The 17,035-nt window shown below is 57.3% G+C and overlaps 1 protein-coding gene across 11 annotated transcripts in view; it reads left to right on the top strand.

Annotated features, from left to right (window-relative positions):
- MEF2D (myocyte enhancer factor 2D) overlaps positions 1 to 16,677 on the top strand; it is a 57,626-nt gene extending 40,949 nt beyond the window's left edge. For 7 of the 11 annotated variants that reach the window (XM_080368556.1, XM_080368562.1, XM_080368553.1 and 4 more), the window contains 5 exons: positions 15 to 205; positions 1,490 to 1,510; positions 5,403 to 5,532; positions 8,102 to 8,348; positions 9,718 to 16,677. In XM_080368556.1, coding sequence (XP_080224682.1) covers positions 15 to 205; positions 1,490 to 1,510; positions 5,403 to 5,532; positions 8,102 to 8,348; positions 9,718 to 10,048 — 920 coding nt within the window. In that variant the 3' untranslated portion in view covers positions 10,049 to 16,677. The remainder of the gene's footprint in view (positions 1 to 14; positions 206 to 1,489; positions 1,511 to 5,402; positions 5,533 to 8,101; positions 8,349 to 9,717) is intronic. The other 4 variants (XM_080368555.1, XM_080368554.1, XM_080368561.1 and 1 more) reach the window with 3 other exon arrangements.
- Positions 16,678 to 17,035: the final 358 nt, after the last annotated feature.

Here is a 17,035-nt window from a genome sequence, read left to right as displayed (position 1 = left end):
CCTTTTTCCTGCAGGAAACGGCTACGTGAGTGCCAGAGCCTCGCCGGGTCTCCTTCCCGTGTCCAACGGCAGCAGCTTGGGCAAAATCATCCCGGCCAAGTCCCCGCCGCCACCCTCGCACAGCACCCAGCTGGCCACCAACAGCCGCAAGCCGGATTTACGAGTCATCACCTCGCAGAGCGGGAAGGGGTTAATGCACCATTTGGTGAGTCCTCACCGGGGTCTGCAAAGCCACCACTGGGGTGGGAGCGTGTCCCCTGCCAGCAGACAGGTTGCAGGGTGGTCTCAGTGCTGGAGCAGGTGTGGTGTGGGCACCTATTCCATGCCATAGCAGTGGGAGCTGGCGGGGACCTTGCCGGTGGGGAGACCCCCAGGAGGAAACTTGGAATTCCTGTTTGCACCGGGCTGGATGCAAACAGGATGGTGCAAAGGTGCCAACAGGATGGTGCAAAGCCCGTCGGTGCAAACAGGACGGTGCAAAGCCTGTGGGTGCAAAACCCATCAGTGCAAACAGGATGGTGCAAAACCTGTCGGTGCAAAACCCATCGGTGCAAACAGGATGGTGCAAATCCTGTTGGTGCAAACAGGACAGTGCAAAGCCTGTCAGTGCAAACAGGGCGGGGCAAGACCTGTGGGTACAAAACCTGTCGGTGCAAACAGGACAGTGCAAAGCCTGTCGGTGCAAACAGGATGGTGCAAAACCTGTCAGTGCAAAAACCTGTCAGTTCAAACAGGAAGGTGCAAAGCCTGTCGGTGCAAACAGGATGGTGCAAAGCCTGTGGGTGCCAACAGGACAGTGCAAAACCCGTCAGTGCGAAACCTGTTAGTGCAAACAGGACGGTGCAAAGCCCATCGGTGCCTACAGGACGGTGCAGAGCCTGTGGGTGCAAAACCCATCAGTGCAAACAGGACAGTGCAAAACCTGTCAGTGCAAAACCTGTTGGTGCAAACAGGACGGTGCAAAACCTCTTGGTGCAAACAGGACGGTGCAAAGCCTGTCAGTGCAAACAGAACGGTGCAAAACCTGTCGCTGCCAGCAGGATGGTGCAAAGCCCGTCGGTGCAAACAGGATGGTGCAAAGCCTGTGGGTGCCAACAGGATGGTGCAAAACCCGTCAATGCAAAACCTGTTGGTGCAAACAGGACAGTGCAAAACCTGTTGGTGCAAAACCTGTCGGTGCAAACAGGATGGTGCAAAACCTGTCAGTGCAAACAGGGCGGTGCAAAACCTGTTGGTGCAAACAGGATGGTGCAAAGCCTGTTGGTGCAAACAGGGGGGTGCAAAACGTGTTGGTGCAGACAGGACGGTGCAAAGCCTATGGGTGCAAACAGAATGGTGCCCTACGCTGGGCACCAGTATGACCCATGGGCACCGTATGTGCCCGGTGGCGGGTGCAGGCGCGGTGCCGGCGTGCGCGGCAGCACGGTGGTTGGCGAGGCCGTGGAGTTAACGGTGACTCTCGGTTTTCTCTCTGTTCTCTCGCGGGCAGACGGAGGATCACTTGGCTCTGGTGAGTTCCCCGCTGAGCGTGCATCGTGGTGGGGTGGGACGTGGGCTGCTTGTCCCCTTGGTCCCCATGCCCTGCCCTGGCTGGGCAAAGGTGTGGGGTGTACGTAGGGGGGACACACCGACCCCTTTGCCCTCACGTGTGAACACGGCAGGATGCGGGTGCCCAGTCCCGCTGCAAAAAAACCCCGATCCCGAGAAAAACGCACTTTTAGGAAAATCACGTTCCCTATGGAAAAGGAGCTGACAGGGCTAAAGTGCCTGGTTCTCCACCGGGGCCAAAGAGCCACGCTGGTTCCCCTCGGGGGGGGGGCAGCCCGGGGGGCTGCCCCAGGGGCTTCGCCGCCGTTCGCAGCACGGCAAGCCCTGGCCCACTGCCACCGCAGGAGAGAGGGAGTAAATCAGGCTCTTCCCATGTTAAGGATATTATTTAAAGCCCGTGTAAATCCACTGGCGGGCTAGTGCACTCCCTAAACCTCCTTTGTGCATGGGGGGCAGTTTTCCATGTTATTTTTATTTTTTTATTATTTTTTTTTTTTCCCTGCCAGCAAAGTGAATAGCACCTTGTTTGTGGCAATGATTCACTCTTTTTTTTTTTTTTTTTTCTGTTGCTATTCTGGTGCAGGGCAGATGGGCGCCAGGTCAGCGCAGCGAGGAAAGGGCGAGAGCTGCCGTAGGATGCGAGCTCAGGCAGCCAGGGAAAAGCTCCAAAACCACGGGAGGATGCCAATGACTCCCGCAGCCTCCAAGGAGACACTTTTGGCCAGGGGGAGGATTGGCCAGGGTTTTGGCAGGGCTTGATTTCGGCTGCTCTCCATGCCCCAAACCCCGTCTCGCTTGGTGCCCCCCCCCCCTCCTTCCCGGCAGCTCCGTGCCTCAGTTTCCCCAACTGCGGAGCGAAGACAGTCACCACCCGCCTCCCCATCTGCTTGTCACCGTTCTGGCTGCCAGAGGGCATTGCCTGTCTCTGAGCTGGAGGAGCAGCTTGCTTTAGGCAAAAAATCAGCCGGGTTGGCATTAACAGTTTTAATTGTTAGCCTGAGATAACTCCCCCCTCCCCCCCTCCCCCCCTCCCCCCCCCGCTGATTTTTTGCCTGCAGTGAAGTACAGCCCTCGCCTGAGCCGAGGTGGCAGCCAGCGGGGAGGTGGAAGGTGACAAAAATCCGGGAAAAGGGGGGACGACAGGGACCTCAGCACAGCTGGATGGGGATGTTGTTGCAGCTGCTGGGTGGATTCATCCCGCCTGGGGCAGACGCCCCCCCTGCTCTGCTGACCTTCTCCCCACATTTGCTCTCCCTCCGTATTGCTCAACCTCTACACCAGAGCTGCTCTCTCTCGAAATGGCAACTCCTACCTCTTTACACACAGCGGGATGAGTCAGCTGCCCCCCTCAGCCGAGACCTGCCCCCCTGCCCTTCACCCCCTGCCCCCAGGCATTGCCCTGCCAACCTCCTGCGTGTGCTCCTGGCACCTTTAGGCTCCGGAGTTTTGCTCTTTTAGGGGGTCCAGAGAGGGGGTCCCCCATCCCTCCGTGGGCAGGGTAGAGCAGGATGCATTCCCCAAGCCTAGGGCGACAAGCCAGCTCACCTGGGAGCATGCCTGCATGCTTTTGTGACGAACCTGAGTGGCAGTTTGCAACCGGGAGCAGTTTGCAACCAGGAGCAGTTTGCAACTTGGGAGCATTTTGCAAGGTGCACGGCGTGTGAGTGGCGCGGGGCAGCTTGCACACCTCAGCACTTCCAACCTGCATGAATCGGGATGGAATTTGGGATGTTTCCTACAGCGCAGCTGGGTCTGACATCCCCGTGTTCGCCTCGTGGTGTAATGGGGGCTGATACACCCCCTCCTCATCAGCCAGCATCCCACCGCCCCTACCAGGCTCATCGCCATGCCAGTGCTTTCCCAGGAAAGCCACAAGGCAGCCGGGCAGAGGGGATGGGGCTGTGGGTCGCATCCTGCTGTGGGTCGCATCCTGCTGGGCTGGCTGGGGGTCTGGTGCAGGCAGGAGAAGGATGGGGCTGAATCCTGCCCACCGTGAGGGCATTTCTGGCAGCATCCCAAGCTGTGGGCAGTGGGCACGGCCAGCAGGACCCACGCCAGGAAAACCTGCTGGTACAGCCCCAAGGCTTTAGCAATTAGAGAGCCCTGGTAATCACCTTCCTGGGTGGCGGGGAGGGACCCGCGGGCTGGGCAGCGTGTGGGCGCAGGGTGCTGCAAACCCAGCGTGCTGGGGTGCTGTCCCCCTCCGGAGGTGGCAAGGGCGGGGGGGGGGGGGGGGTGTCACCTCCAGCCTTAGCCCAGCAGAGTCCTGCGTGGCCGTGGACCACTGCCCAGCCCTAAAAAGCTTTGGGAGCCCTCAGTGCCTCACTGGGAGCCGGGAGGAAGACTGGGAGCAGGGGGGAAGACTGGGAGCTGAAAGGAAGACTGGGAGCAGGGGGGAAGACTGGGAGCTGGAAGGAAGACTGGGAGCTGGGAGGAAGACTGGGAGCAGGGGGGAAGACTGGGAGCCAGGAGGAAGACTGGGAGCTGGAAGGAAGACTGGGAGCAGGGGGGAAGACTGGGAGCAGGGGGGAAGACTGGGAGCTGGAAGGAAGACTGGGAGCTGGGAGACTGGGAGCTGGGAGGAAGACTGGGAGCAGGGGGGAAGACTGGGAGCAGGGGGGAAGACTGGGAGCTGGAAGGAAGACTGGGAGCTGGGAGACTGGGAGCTGGGAGGAAGACTGGGAGCAGGGGGGAAGACTGGGAGCAGGGGGGAAGACTGGGAGCTGGAAGGAAGACTGGGAGCTGGGAGACTGGGAGCTGGGAGGAAGACTGGGAGCTGGGAGGAAGACTGGGAGCAGGGAGGAAGACTGGGAGCTGGAAGGAAGACTGGGAGCTGGGAGGAAGACTGGGAGCTGGGAGGAAGACTGGGAGCCGGGAGGAAGGCTCCTCGCCATGGCCCTCGGGGACGCAGCCAGCCTCGTGCCAGGCGTGATTTAAGCTGGGCACTGCCCCAGTCTTCGCGGGGTGACGTGTGCCGGGGTGCTTCAGATTAGAGTCAAGCCTCTTGAGTCTGATGTAAATCAGATCAGCAGAGACAGCCCGGATTATCTGCCTTGTAAACAGGGCTGGCGCTGACCCGTAGATCCACCCACGTAACTGCCTGGAAAACCACGGGGGGAGGCTGGCGTGCGCTGGTCCAAGGGCAGAATTTTTCCACGCCGGACCTGCTCACGCCCGAGTCACCCAAACCTCAGCAGGGCACCAAGCCAGCGGGTTGCTGAGCGCTGGAGCTTGAAGTTTAAGGATGCCGGAGTGCCTTGAAAATCCTGAGACCGATGCTCAGCATCTTCATGCTTGCCTTAGAGGCAGGGGCTCATCGGTGCTGCGGGGAGGAGGATGCGTCAGCTCTGCGCTGCGTTAGCTGGTCCTGGTGTCCTTCGGTACCTTTGTCACCCTTTGAGTAGCCCAGCAAATGGCAGGAGCATCCTGAGCATCCTCTGGATCTTCTTTGGTACCTCAGAAGGATACAGCCCGAGGCATCCCGCTGGTCTTCCCCCTCCCCACCCGCACGCACACAGCGGGGTTGCTGGTCCTTGCGGGTGATGCCCAGCCCTGGGCAGAAAGGTGACTCAAGGTCACTGCCAGGTGACCTGCAAATTCATGTCACCAAAGTCCCCGATGTCCGTAACTGGTGTGGTTTGCACGTGGCTTTATGGCAACGAGGAACGGCCGAGGGATCAATCCTGCTGAGCCCCGCAGCCTCCGTGATCAGCCTCGGCTGCCTCAAAGGCTGGTGCATGCCGGGGGTGGGGGGAGCTGCAGGTTTTGGGGGTCAGGGGAGGGGACACACACAACCCACGAGGACACCAGTGTCTGATTCTGGGTGGTAACTCCCGCTCTGTTTGCTTCTCCAGCAGAACACGCAGCGGTTAGGTGTCTCCCAAGCAACTCACTCTTTAACCACACCGGTTGTTTCTGTGGCTACTCCGAGTTTGCTGACGCAGGGGCTGCCTTTCTCCGCCATGCCCACCGCCTACAACACAGGTAAGAGCAGCCCGGGTAGGAGCTTCCCGAGGGATAATTTTGTAGGAGAGGGAAATCGATGTGCAATGGAGAACCAGCACATGCCTGGCTCTCTCCCCCAGCAACTCCAGCATCGCTTGTGGACCTCGCTGCTGCAAGGTGGGGTCGAGTCCAGGAGTTCCACAGGATCAAAACTCAAGGGGAAACTCGTTATATTAATAATAAGTCACTGTCATATCCAACGGGGGGGGGGGGGGCGGGGGGTGTCAGGGCAGCGTTCTGTCACGCAAGAGGCCGTGAAGGTGCTTTTAGGTGGATGCCTAATTACAGCTCCACCCATCTGCAAGCTCCGGAGAGCTGGGGGGTGATGTTGTAACAGGGGCTTAATGAAAACCAGCGTCAGGCCCCCCCAAATTTGGGAAGAATGCAAACCAGCCTGCTCCCAGATTTGGGCTTGGGGGGTTGGAGCCAGCCCCGGGCGATGGTTACGGCTGCGCTTGCCCAAGCAAAGGGGTTGTTGCGTAGTTGCAACCTGCCAAAGCCCCCAAAGGTTTGAAAAAAAAAAAAAAAAAATTCAAAAAAGCTGCTGGTCTGGTTGGGAACTCCCTCTGCTAATTAGTAGGTGTAACCCCGAAGGTGCCTGTTGCTGCGGGAGGAGCAGGGTCCCATCCTTGCGTGGAAATCCTCCTCGGCGTGTGGTCCACCAGCCAGCCTGTGCACAGCCCAAATCCCCAAAATAGTTTTTAATTGAGCCCTGTGCTGTTACCCCTCAGGGTGGAGCAGGGAGGGGGGGTTGGGGGTCAGCTGGCTGGCTTTAATTTTGTGTCTTTCCGCGTTCCCACTTGGGGTCTGTGGCTGCCGTGTTCGCTGGGGACACTGATGGGGTGACCATGGTGTGGATGCTTGGAAGGGGCAGCTGCCCTGAGCACCCTCCGAGCCGGGGGTTGTTGCCGCTTGTGCTTTCGAGGTCTGAGCTATGAATTGGGTGGGATTGGCTCGATTTCAGGCTGATGAGGTTGCATCGAGCATCCCGCTGGCCAGGCCCTTCCCTGCACTTGCTCGGCAGCCTGATTCAGTCAAACCCCAGCGTTCACGGCGCTGAGATAGGGGATGGCTCCGGTTCAAGCTCTTGGCTGCGGAGGCGGCTGTCGTAACCAGTGGGTGTCAGGAGCTCCAGAACCAGAAAGGCTGGTGCTGGGGGGTAAAGAAGCGTGGGGGGCAGAGAACCCCGGTGCTGGGGCAGAAATTCCTCCAGAATTCCCGTGCCTGGCATCAACACCTTTGCAGCCGCCCCTTTGGGTGCTGCTGCTGCAGGCGAGTTGGGCCCCGCTGGGGTGAAGAGGGCTGAAATCAAAAGGACAGAGAGAAAGGGGGAAGGAGGTTGGAGGAACGCTGAGGATCCATGGGGATCTGCGGGGATCTGCGGGGATCCAGAGCAGGCGCAGATGCAGCTCACCGAGCATTTCACCATCTCCGAGAGGAGAAGTCGCTCGCCAGCCCCGTGCCGCGATTTCCCACCTTGTAGAAAATATTTTGGGGGTGCTGGGCTTTGGGATGCTCCCGGAGTGGGAAGAGCATCTCCCCTCTCCATCCCTATGGATGCTGGAGGCGGGTGGAGAGCGCCCCCTGCTGCCGCGCGGGGGCACGGCGCGTGGGGCTGGACCCCACGAGTGGGGGGGCTGGAGGAGGCGGGGGGGGGGGGTCAGCACCTACCGGGCTTTTCCAGCTCCGCGGGGCGGGGGGGGGGGGGGGTACACGTGGCTGTGTGGTTTATACCCAGCCCTTCTCCTGCGTGGGGTTTTTCCCACCCCACGCACCTTCCTGAGTGGAACCGGTGTGGGCATGGGGCTGCGTTTGCCAACGCTGGGCTTTAGGGGGGCGACGGTGACCAGCGAGGGGTGGGGGTGGGGGGTCCTCTTGAAGCTAGGAGAAGACTAGATGTAAGGAAGCAATTTGTTACGCTGAGGGTAGTGAGACCCCAGCATGGGCTGCCCAGAGAGGCGGCGGATGCCCCATCGCTGCAAAGGTTCAAGGTCAAGTTGGACGGGGCTCTGAGCAACCTGGTGTAGGAGGAATGTCCCTGCTTATTGCGGGGGGGGGGTGGACTAGGTGGTCTTTGAAGGTCCCACACCACTCTTAACGATCCTGGGATTCGAAGAGATGCATCCTGCAGGCAGCATCCCCGCGCAGCTCACCGCGGCGGCTGATCATCGGGGCAAGAGGAGACGGCCCCAGGTTGCACCAAGGAAGGTTCGGTTTGGATACTAGGAAATATTTCTGCCCCGAAAGGGTGGTCCGGCATCGGAACGGGCTGCCCACGGAGGTGGTGGAGCCACCATCCCTGGAGGTATTTAGGAACCACGTGGATGCGGTGCTTAGGGACGTGGTTCAGCGGTGGGCTTGACAGTGCTGGGGTAACGGTTGGGCTTGGTGATCGTAAAGGTCTTCTGTCACCTACATGGTTTTATATTCTGGATGTTGGGGCTGGTTTGTGTCTCTTGAGCGCGTCTCCGTCTTCCTGCAGGGCTCGAGGCTCTGCTGGAGGCGGGGGGGTGACATTGAAAGGACTGAAGGGCTCCTTCCTTTCCAGATTATCAGCTGACGAGCGCTGAGTTGTCTTCACTGCCAGCATTCAGCTCACCTGGTGGGCTGTCCCTTGGCAACATCTCTGCCTGGCAGCAGCAGCAGCAGCAGCAGCAACAGCAGCAACAGCAGCAGCAGCAGCAGCAGCAGCAGCAACAACAGCAACAGCAGCAGCAGCAGCAACAACAACAGCAGCAGCAGCAGCAGCAGCAGCAGCAGCAGCACCTGGTTCCTGTATCACTAGGAAATTTAATGTAAGTGAAACGGGTACCAGGGGCCGCTCAGGCGATGCTGTAAAAGGAAAGAGGGAAACGGGGAGTTTCCAGGGTGCCAAACGTGACCCCCCCCCCGCTGCCTTCTCACCCACCTCCCGCTGTCCCAGGAGTGACCCTGGGGTCCCCAGATGAGGTCAAGGCGACAGGTGCGCTCAGTGATGCTCCCCGAGAGCTGCGCCTTGCTGTCTGTCCGCAGCAGCAGGATTCCCCTCTTCAGATCCCGGGGCGGGAGCTGGGATCCAGCAGGAGGCAGAGTGGTGCTGCAGAATATTCGATGCATTCGATGTATTCGAATATTCGATGCGTTCGATGGTGCTGCAGAATAAGTTGGCTGGAAATAGCGGTCCCGCCGGGGCGGATGGAGAGTAGCTTGTAATACCGAAAACGAATTGATTTACTCCCGGGAAAAACGATGTGTGCGCTTGCGTGTTGGACCAGGTTTTCCCAAGTGGATCTGCTTTTAGGCTGGAATAAAGCGTCCACACGCAGGGCTTTGGGGGAGTATCTTAGCCAAAATCGAGCTGGCAGCGACTTGCCCACGTTCACACTGAGACCGTGGGACCAAAAGAGGCAGGAATTGGAAGAGGATTTAGGAGTGAGACTGGGACACCCCCAGCGCCAAGTGCCAGGGGGATGGATGGATGCACCAGGCTTTTGGGCAGCAAGTTCCGTGCATTTCTCCATTTTCCAGGAGCTCATTTTCCAGGCAGGGACGTCCTGCCCCAGCGGGGCTGCAGGACGTGCCGAAAGCCTGGATGGAATTTTGGGCTGTAGGGAAAAGGCTGAAGAGGTTCCTGGTTCGGTGAAACCTGCCCATCTGAGCCCTGCGCCGGATTTGCGCAGCGCACGGGGGGACGCTGGGGCAGAGCCGTAGGGTGCCCATGGGGTGGGGGTGTCACAGCCTGTCCCTCTCCTCCCAGCCCTTGGGTGGCTGCTGTGGGGACGGCGGGGGGGATGGGGGCTGGATCGGGGGGGGCTGGTGCAGGAGGGATGCTGCCCGCAGGGTGGTGCGGGGTCTAATGCTGGCTCAGTGGGGATGTGTCGCGGTGAACGCGTGGATTATGAATTCTGGGGTCTTAATAATTCGTAATTCTCATTATGAATCCAGATTCATCATGAATCTGGATTCATAAACTAATCCAGATTCATCATTCTGGATTATTTCAGCTGCGGGGCGTGCGGGTTAGGAATTCTGTGGATTGGAGGGTAAAAGGCCACCAAAAAGATGAATAATGAGAGACTCCCTGTTATCTCCCCCTCCATCCCTTTCTCCCCCTCCCTCCCCTCCTGCTCTCCTCTTCCTCTCCCTCTCCCAACCTCATCCCCCTCCCCCTCTCCGGCCGCCCAGACAAGGGAGTCACTTGTCCCACACCACCACTTTGACTGTCAACACCAACCCCAACATCAGCATCAAGTCGGAGCCCGTCTCGCCCAACCGGGAAAGAAACACTGCCACCCCGCTCAGCACCTTCCCCCACCAGCCCCGGCACGAGCCCACCGGCCGCTCGCCCGTCGACAGCCTCAGCAGCAACACCAGCTCCTACGAAGGCAGCAGCGAGCGGGATGATCCCGCCCGTCCCGATTTCGGCTCATCCCTTGGCCTCCTGCGACCCACTGGCGAGCCCGAGGGGGAGACCCCCTCCGTAAAGCGCATGCGGTTGGATACCTGGGTCACATAACGGGTCCCCCCTGGGAACGCCGCCGGCTCGCAGCGGGGATGGGGAGGTGGGGGGGGGGAGGTGGGGGGGTGGGGGGGCGCGGGGGTGAAACGGGTTCTGGGGCAGGGCTGGGGTTGGGGAGGGGGGAAATTTATCATAAACTGCCTGAGAAATAGCTTTAGGATTTTTGTAGGCATTCATTCTAGCGCAGCAGGTGACGCACGCAGTACATACGGCGCTCCTCGGCCGGGGGCCGCAGGCTCGGGATTAGCCGGGCGCGGGGGGAACAACAGGGAGACGGGGAGAGGGGGGGACACGGGAATTAAATCGCTGCGTCCTCGCAAAAAAAAAAAAAAAAAAAAAAAAAAAAGCAGCCAAAAAAAGCAATCCCTGGCCACACTCATCCCCGCAGGCGGGTGGACCAGGCGGCATCGGTACCCACCGACCAGCGAGACCCCCGGGGGTGTTGGTCCCCACCAGGTGGTTGGACCGTATCCCTGGAGAAGAGCATCCGCGGCAGGATGGGCTCCAGAGCAGGGAGACGGGGCACGGAGCATCCCCAAAACGCAGTGCCTGGGCTCTCCGAGGTCCCTGTGCCGGGAGGGGCAGTTCGGCCACCATCCAGCTTTCCCAAAGCTTTTTGGCAGGTGATGGTTTTCCTTAAAAAAAAAAAAAAAAAAAAGGCTTTCCTAAACTGGTTTTCCTGAACCGGCTGGGAAGAGCCCAGCTGCAGTATTCCACGCGGTGCCGATGGATCTGCAGCCTGCTTGTGCTGCCGGGGGTCCCGTCAAGGTGCCTTGGGGGGTGTAAAAAGCAGATTTGGGAAAGTTTAATCCTTTTTGCCAGACAAGCAGATGCAGGCAGCATCTTTTCCAGGTTTTTGAAAAGCGCCGCTCGCTTTTCCCGACGGCAGAGGGGAAATTCTCGGTTCCTCCCGGGGCGCGGCAGGTTTGGAGAGGAAGGATGTGTTATCGTCGCTTTTCAAGAAAATTGCGGGGTTTGACCGAGCACAATTTGTAAATGATTGGAAAAATGCATTCCCGTTCCACATGGGCCAAAGCTTTCCATTAGAAAGGATTTCTTTTTATGGAAGGACGTGATCCTTTGGGATATTGCCTGAAGGTTTCTAGGCCTCTAAAGGCGAGCCGTGCGGAAAATCTGCCCAAGTCTCGACAGAGGGATTGAGTGGAAGGAAAAAGGAGGAAAAACACAAGGAATTTCCTCGTGTTGCCGCTTGCTCCGGCGGTTTTCCAGGGACGGGCATCAGCGCCCTGACCCCCGAGTGCAGCAGCCAGCTCAGGGCTCGGGGGTTGGAAGGAGAAGGGCCCGATCCTGGCTGGCGGAGGCTTTAGGGATGGGCTTTCTCCCCACGGATGCTCTTCTCCGGGATGCTGGTCCCCCATCCCCGTTCCAACCTGCTGCCTGGTCACCCCTGCAGCGCCTGCGTCGGGACAACCCCGGCCCCGCTCCCCCCCGGCGTCGCGTGCACAAAACCTGCCTGGATGCTGCCGTTGCCAAACGGCCCCTTCGGCAGCCGGAGCTGGGAGCTGGGGGCTGCGGAGGGGCCGGGAGCTGCTTTGGGACCCCCCGCCCGGCGCCGGTGCGAAGAGAGGAGTAAAAAGTCACGGTAGGATTTACATCCCTTCTGGAACCCTCCAAGCATCCCGTGTCTGGTTCACATTGAAACGAGGCGTATTGCATAAGGATTTCTTGGGATGTTGGCAAAACAGAAGCAAATCGATGGGGGTTTAGCCATTTTTCCAATCCAGGTGGTTTTTCCCAAAGTTTCTAATTGGAAAAACAAGGCAAAAAAAAAAAAAAAAAAAAAAAAAAAAGTTGATGATGATGATGAAATGAACCGGGGTGACTTTGAGTGGTTGGAGAAGAGGAAATCCTCCAAAAATGGGGTGAAAATTGCTGGCCAATGAGGGAGAATGTGGCCGCATCCTGCCCAGTGGGGCTCAGCGGCGCGGGAGCCACCGGCTACGTCGAGTGTGGCGGTGGAATCGCCCGGCGCGTCCAGTATCTACCCTGACTTTTCCTCCTCTCCCCGGCGCTGGAATGGGTTTGGGTGTGAAGACCTGGCAGAACAGGAGGGTGGTGGGTGCTCAGCACCCCCGGAGCTGCCGATGGGGTGCCGTGGCTGGGTACCAGCACCTTGCCCTGGAATTCCTGCCTGTGGAATTTCCCGGAGAGATGGGCCGGCGGAAATTTCCCCCTGACAATTTTGGCGATCTCAAATTGCTGCCGTGAAAGAGGGTGGGGGTTTTTAATCCAAAATTTTATTTGATTTTTTTTTTTTGAACGATCCGGTTTCAATTCCCTCTCCCATTCCCGTGCTGCCGGGTGGGCAACGGGAGCGGCAGGGAGGGGGGAGGGGGGGGCTCCTGGCAGGTTTTGTGTGGTTCAACCCCCCCTCCCCGTCTCCCCCTCCCCGACCATCCCCAGTGGGTACCATGGCGCGCTGGGGAGATGCTCGGCTCCCGAGGCGGCATCATCGGCGGCATCATCGGATCTCCCTCCCTCTGCCTCCGTTTATCCATCCGGGAAGCGGGATTGACGCTGCGGACTGTGATCCCCCCTCGCCCACGCTGACCCCCCCATGACCCACGGGGTACCGGACACGCACCTGAGCTCTTTGCACGGCCTTGCTTTGGAAATTAGGCGGGATTAACGACGTCTCATTGGTTTCATTTTTTTTTTTTAATTTTTTTTTTTCATACAAAAAAAAGAATATACAAAACTAAATGGTTTCCGCTGGGAAGCGGCGTGGCAGGAGATGTCGGCAAGAGCCACTTGCTCCGGAGACCCCGGTGGGGAGGAGGCGGTGAAGACCCCCCAGCACTCGACGCCGTCAGAGCATCGCTGCAGAGCAAGCCCCAAAGAGGGGAGAAAACCAAGAAAAAAAACCCAACAAAAACCAAAAACCAACCAACCAAACCCCATTTTTTGCTCATTAACTTCATGCCCTGACTCCCAAGTTCACACTTCTACCTTGAAGCTGAGCGCCTGGAAAAAAAAAAAAAAAATTAAAAAAATTATAATAATACAAAAAGCGAGACAGAAAAAGGCTCTGGGTTACGGAGAGATGCAGGTTTAGATCTCCCTGGAGGGGAAAAAGCACGAGCGGTTGGGCACGGACCCACAGGACTCCGACGATCCCTACGGACAAGTACGGCTCGTGGGAAAAACAGGGATGCCCCGGGTCGGATCCGGCATTAGCTTCACCGTCGTGGTGAAACCGTTTTGGGGGTTGGTTTGTCGGGGGTCTTTATTTTGTTGAGGGCTTGGGGGTATTTTATTTTAAATTTTTTTTTTTTTTTTTTTTTTGGTCCAGGTCATTATCCTTTTATTTCCCGCCCCCCAACTGTAGTATCCAGTAAACTCCTCCTAATTTTCAAAAGACAACGAGAAGAATGACAATCTAAGAAACCAACACCCTCCTTTGTGCTTCTATAAATACGTTTCTGATCTAATTTTATTTCTCGTGCTCATCTGTACTGTTGACAGTTACAATTGTGTATAATTTTTTTTTTTTTAATTTGGAAATTTTGCGTTGTATAGGGTTTAGTTTTAAAATATATATATATATTTTCCATTTTTTAAAAAAGGGGTGTTGCAAAAAAAATTGCACGATTTAAATGACAATAGTTAAATGCTGCAGTTTTTAGAGATGTGGAAGCAAAATGGAGCTTATTTATTCTCAAAGGCTATAAAGGTGTAAAATGCATGAAGACAAAAAAAAAAAAAATTTACAAAAAAAAAAAAAAAAGACAAAAAAAGTGTAACCTGAACAAAGTGTAGCGTTAAAAATTTTAAAGGATGACGAGAAGAAAAAAAAAAAACAAAACAAAACAAAAAACAAAACAAAACAAACAAAAAAAAAAAACAACAGCTAATATATTGTGTTTGGGCTAGTTTGCTTTTGTTTTTAATTGTTCCTTTTTTTGGAGAATGAAATACAATTGTGTATATTTTCATATAAGAAGTATGCACTGAGATGTTTCAAAAAATGATATATTACTTTCTAAAAGTGTGGTTACTTACCAAAGTCTTGTTTCTGATCTTTTACCTTCTGGAAATCTCTGCGGACCCCTCGAACATGCGCACGGCCGGGGCTCGACGCCGCGGGTCGGATCCAGAGGTAAGCGCCGGGGTGGTTTGCACTCCGGGGCCGGTGCAGCCCCCCCCCCCCCCCCCCCCTCCACCGGCATCAGCCCCCTCCTCACCCTGTGGGTGCTCCGGCCCCATCCCCCCCACCTTGGATCCCATGGGATGGGGGAGCCCAGTGGCTGCATTTGGGGGGCACGGGGCTGGTGCTGGTGGATGCGGCTGGGATGCTGGCAGTGGGATGCCGGCGGTGGGATGCCGGCGGTGGGATGCTGGCAGTGGGATGCTGGTGGTGGGATGCCAGTGGTGACACCTCCCCCCCCCCCCCATCCTGGGAAGGCTGGTCTTTCCCAGGGTTTGGCAAAGCCAAAGCCGGCTGGATTTTGGGGTGTTTGTGCCGGCGGTGGGGGGAGGGGGGATGGGGGTCACAGCGTCCCTCAGTGGGACGGTGCTGGGGGGGCTGGTGCAGGATGAAGGGTACGTCCGTGCGCTGGGGGGGGTGGGATGTGGGGCGTGCGCCACTGGGATAACCAGGATTTGTCCCCCTGGCTGGTGCAGGGAGCAGGATGGAAGGAGGTCGCGGGTGATGCTCAGGTGATGCTGATGCTGTAGCAGCGGGAGGGGGGTGGGGTGGGGGGAGGTCACCTGCCCACCCTCACCCCCCCCAGGAGGAGATTTAGGGATGGAGCAAGACCTTGAGTGATGCTTCAAATCTAGACTAGCAGGGTGGGCTGCTGGGGTGCATCAGGCGGGTGCTGAGGATGGTGCTGGATGGATGAGGAAGGTCTCACCCACTCCACCGGGGGGGCTGCGGAACCAGGTGGGGGGGATGGGGGTGACCCCGTGCTGCCAGGGGGGCTTGGGGGACGGCGAAGACCCTGGCTGCGTTGGGTGAGGGCTGGTGGCACTGGGGGGGTCGGTGCTGGGGGCGGGGGTCCAGCAGCAGGTTGCGGTTGTGCAAGGGGACCCCCGACCCCGCGGGGGCTGCGGTTGCTGTGGGGAGACCCTCGGGGAAGGGGGTTGTCGCCGGGGCTGGGGGTGTCCAAACCAGAGCTGGTTGCAAAGGGCCACGCGGGGCCTGTGGGGGAAAGCGGGGCGAGGAGGAAGGAAAAGAATTTTTCGCTTTCCTCTTCCTCCCCCTGCAAAAAATCTCAGCAAACCAGGGAAAAAACAAATTAAAAAAAAAATAAATAAAAATAATTTTCCTTGAAAATTCCACCTCCCGCACTTTTTTCCTCCCTTACGTTGCCCGGTTGGAAAATCCCAACTGGTTGATGGGAATGGGAAAGTTTGTCACCAGCTCTGGGGACAAGTGCTGCCAACCCTGGCTGCCCGCGGGGGGTCCGGGGTCGTGTCCCCCCACACACCACCAGCTCCCTGGGGGGCTGAGCAGGGCGAGCATCCCCTCGGTGTGGGCGAGGACTCGGTGGCATCTTCCCGGCCGTGCCTTGGCTGTGCCCCCCCGGTGCCGCATCCTGCCTTCCCTCCCCATCCCCCCGGCACGACCCGGGATGTTTCGGGGATTTGGACACCCAAAGTGGCAAAAATTCATCCTCGGGTGGCCCGCGGGCGCGGCCGTAACCTCGGCTTCAGCCGAAGGTTCCCTTTCCATTTTTGCATCATTTTATTCCACCTTTCCCTCTTCCCTCGTTTCACATTTTCCCCTTTCCTTTCCTTTCCTTTCCTTTCCTTTCCTTTCCTTTCCTTTCCTTTCCTTTCCTTTCCTTTCCTTTCCTTTCCTTTCCTTTCCTTTCCTTTCCTTTCCTTTCCTTTCCTTTCCTTTCCTTTCCTTTCCTTTCCTTTCCTTTCCTTTCCTTTCCTTTCCTCTCCTTTCCTCTCCTTTCCTCTCCTTTCCTCTTTTCCTTTCCTCTTTTCCTTTCCTCTTTCCCTTCCCTTCCCTTCCCTTCCCTTCCCCTTCCCCTTCCCTTCCCTTCCCTTCTCTTCCCCTTCCCTTCCCTTCCCCTTCCCCTTCCCTTCCCTTCCCCTTCCCCTTCCCCTTCCCCTTCCCCTTCCCCTTCCCCTTCCCCTTCCCCCTTCCCTTTTTTTTTTTTCTTTAATTTGTTCTTTTCTTGCCTTTTTTCCTTGGCTTTTTTTTTTCCCCCTTTCCTCTTTATTTTTTTTTCCTTCCCTTTTTTCCCTTCCCTTTTCCCACAAAAAGCCACAACCCCGAGTTCTCACCACCCCGCTGCCCCCCTCGCCCTTCCCTGGGGAAGCCAGGAGCCACGCTCGGGATGGAAGAGGGCCTTTCCCTCGGGAATTTTTCCCTTTTCCGGAACTTTCCTCTCCCCTCTGCCCTCCCCTCCCTCTCTCCTCTCCCTCCCTGCAGTATTTTCCCCAGCTGCTGTCACTGTAAATAGCGAGTTTCGATACGTTAGCGACGGTAACAGTACGGAAAACTGGTTTTTGGGTTGATTTTTTTTTTTTTTTTTGGTTGGTTTTTGTTTGTTTGTTTGTTTGTTTTTTTGTTGTTGTTGTATTGATATGAAATGAGATTATATTTTTGTCAGAGTATATTGTAATAATACCGACTTTGGACATGGCCGAATCGTACAGCTATTTCTTGTTTAACCCTCTTGGCTTTTCCCGTGCATCCCCTCCCCCCCCCCGCTCCCCATTCCTCCCCACTCCCCCATTTTCCATATCCCAGACCCGGCCGGGAGCAGCTGCCTGGCGATGGCCGGACCCCCAGGGATGCTTTTCCTTAGGGGGTCCCCAAAGTCCTGGCGTGACACCCCAGGGTCCTCCTGGAAACCGGGAAGCGCCTGGTGCCGCAGGGATGCTCTGGCTCCCTGCTACGCTGCTGGCAGGAATCGGGGAGCTCGAAGGAGCGCCCCCAGTTTCCCAATGGATGGAAAATCCAATTTTTTTCCTCCAATTTTTGCCTTTCGAGCCCCGTTC

This window comes from Falco punctatus, assembly GCF_963210335.1.
Source record: "Falco punctatus genome assembly, chromosome: 18".
NCBI lineage: Eukaryota > Metazoa > Chordata > Aves > Falconiformes > Falconidae > Falco > Falco punctatus.
Note: the sequence above shows the minus strand (reverse complement) of the source record. Positions and strands in the feature narration are given on the sequence as shown.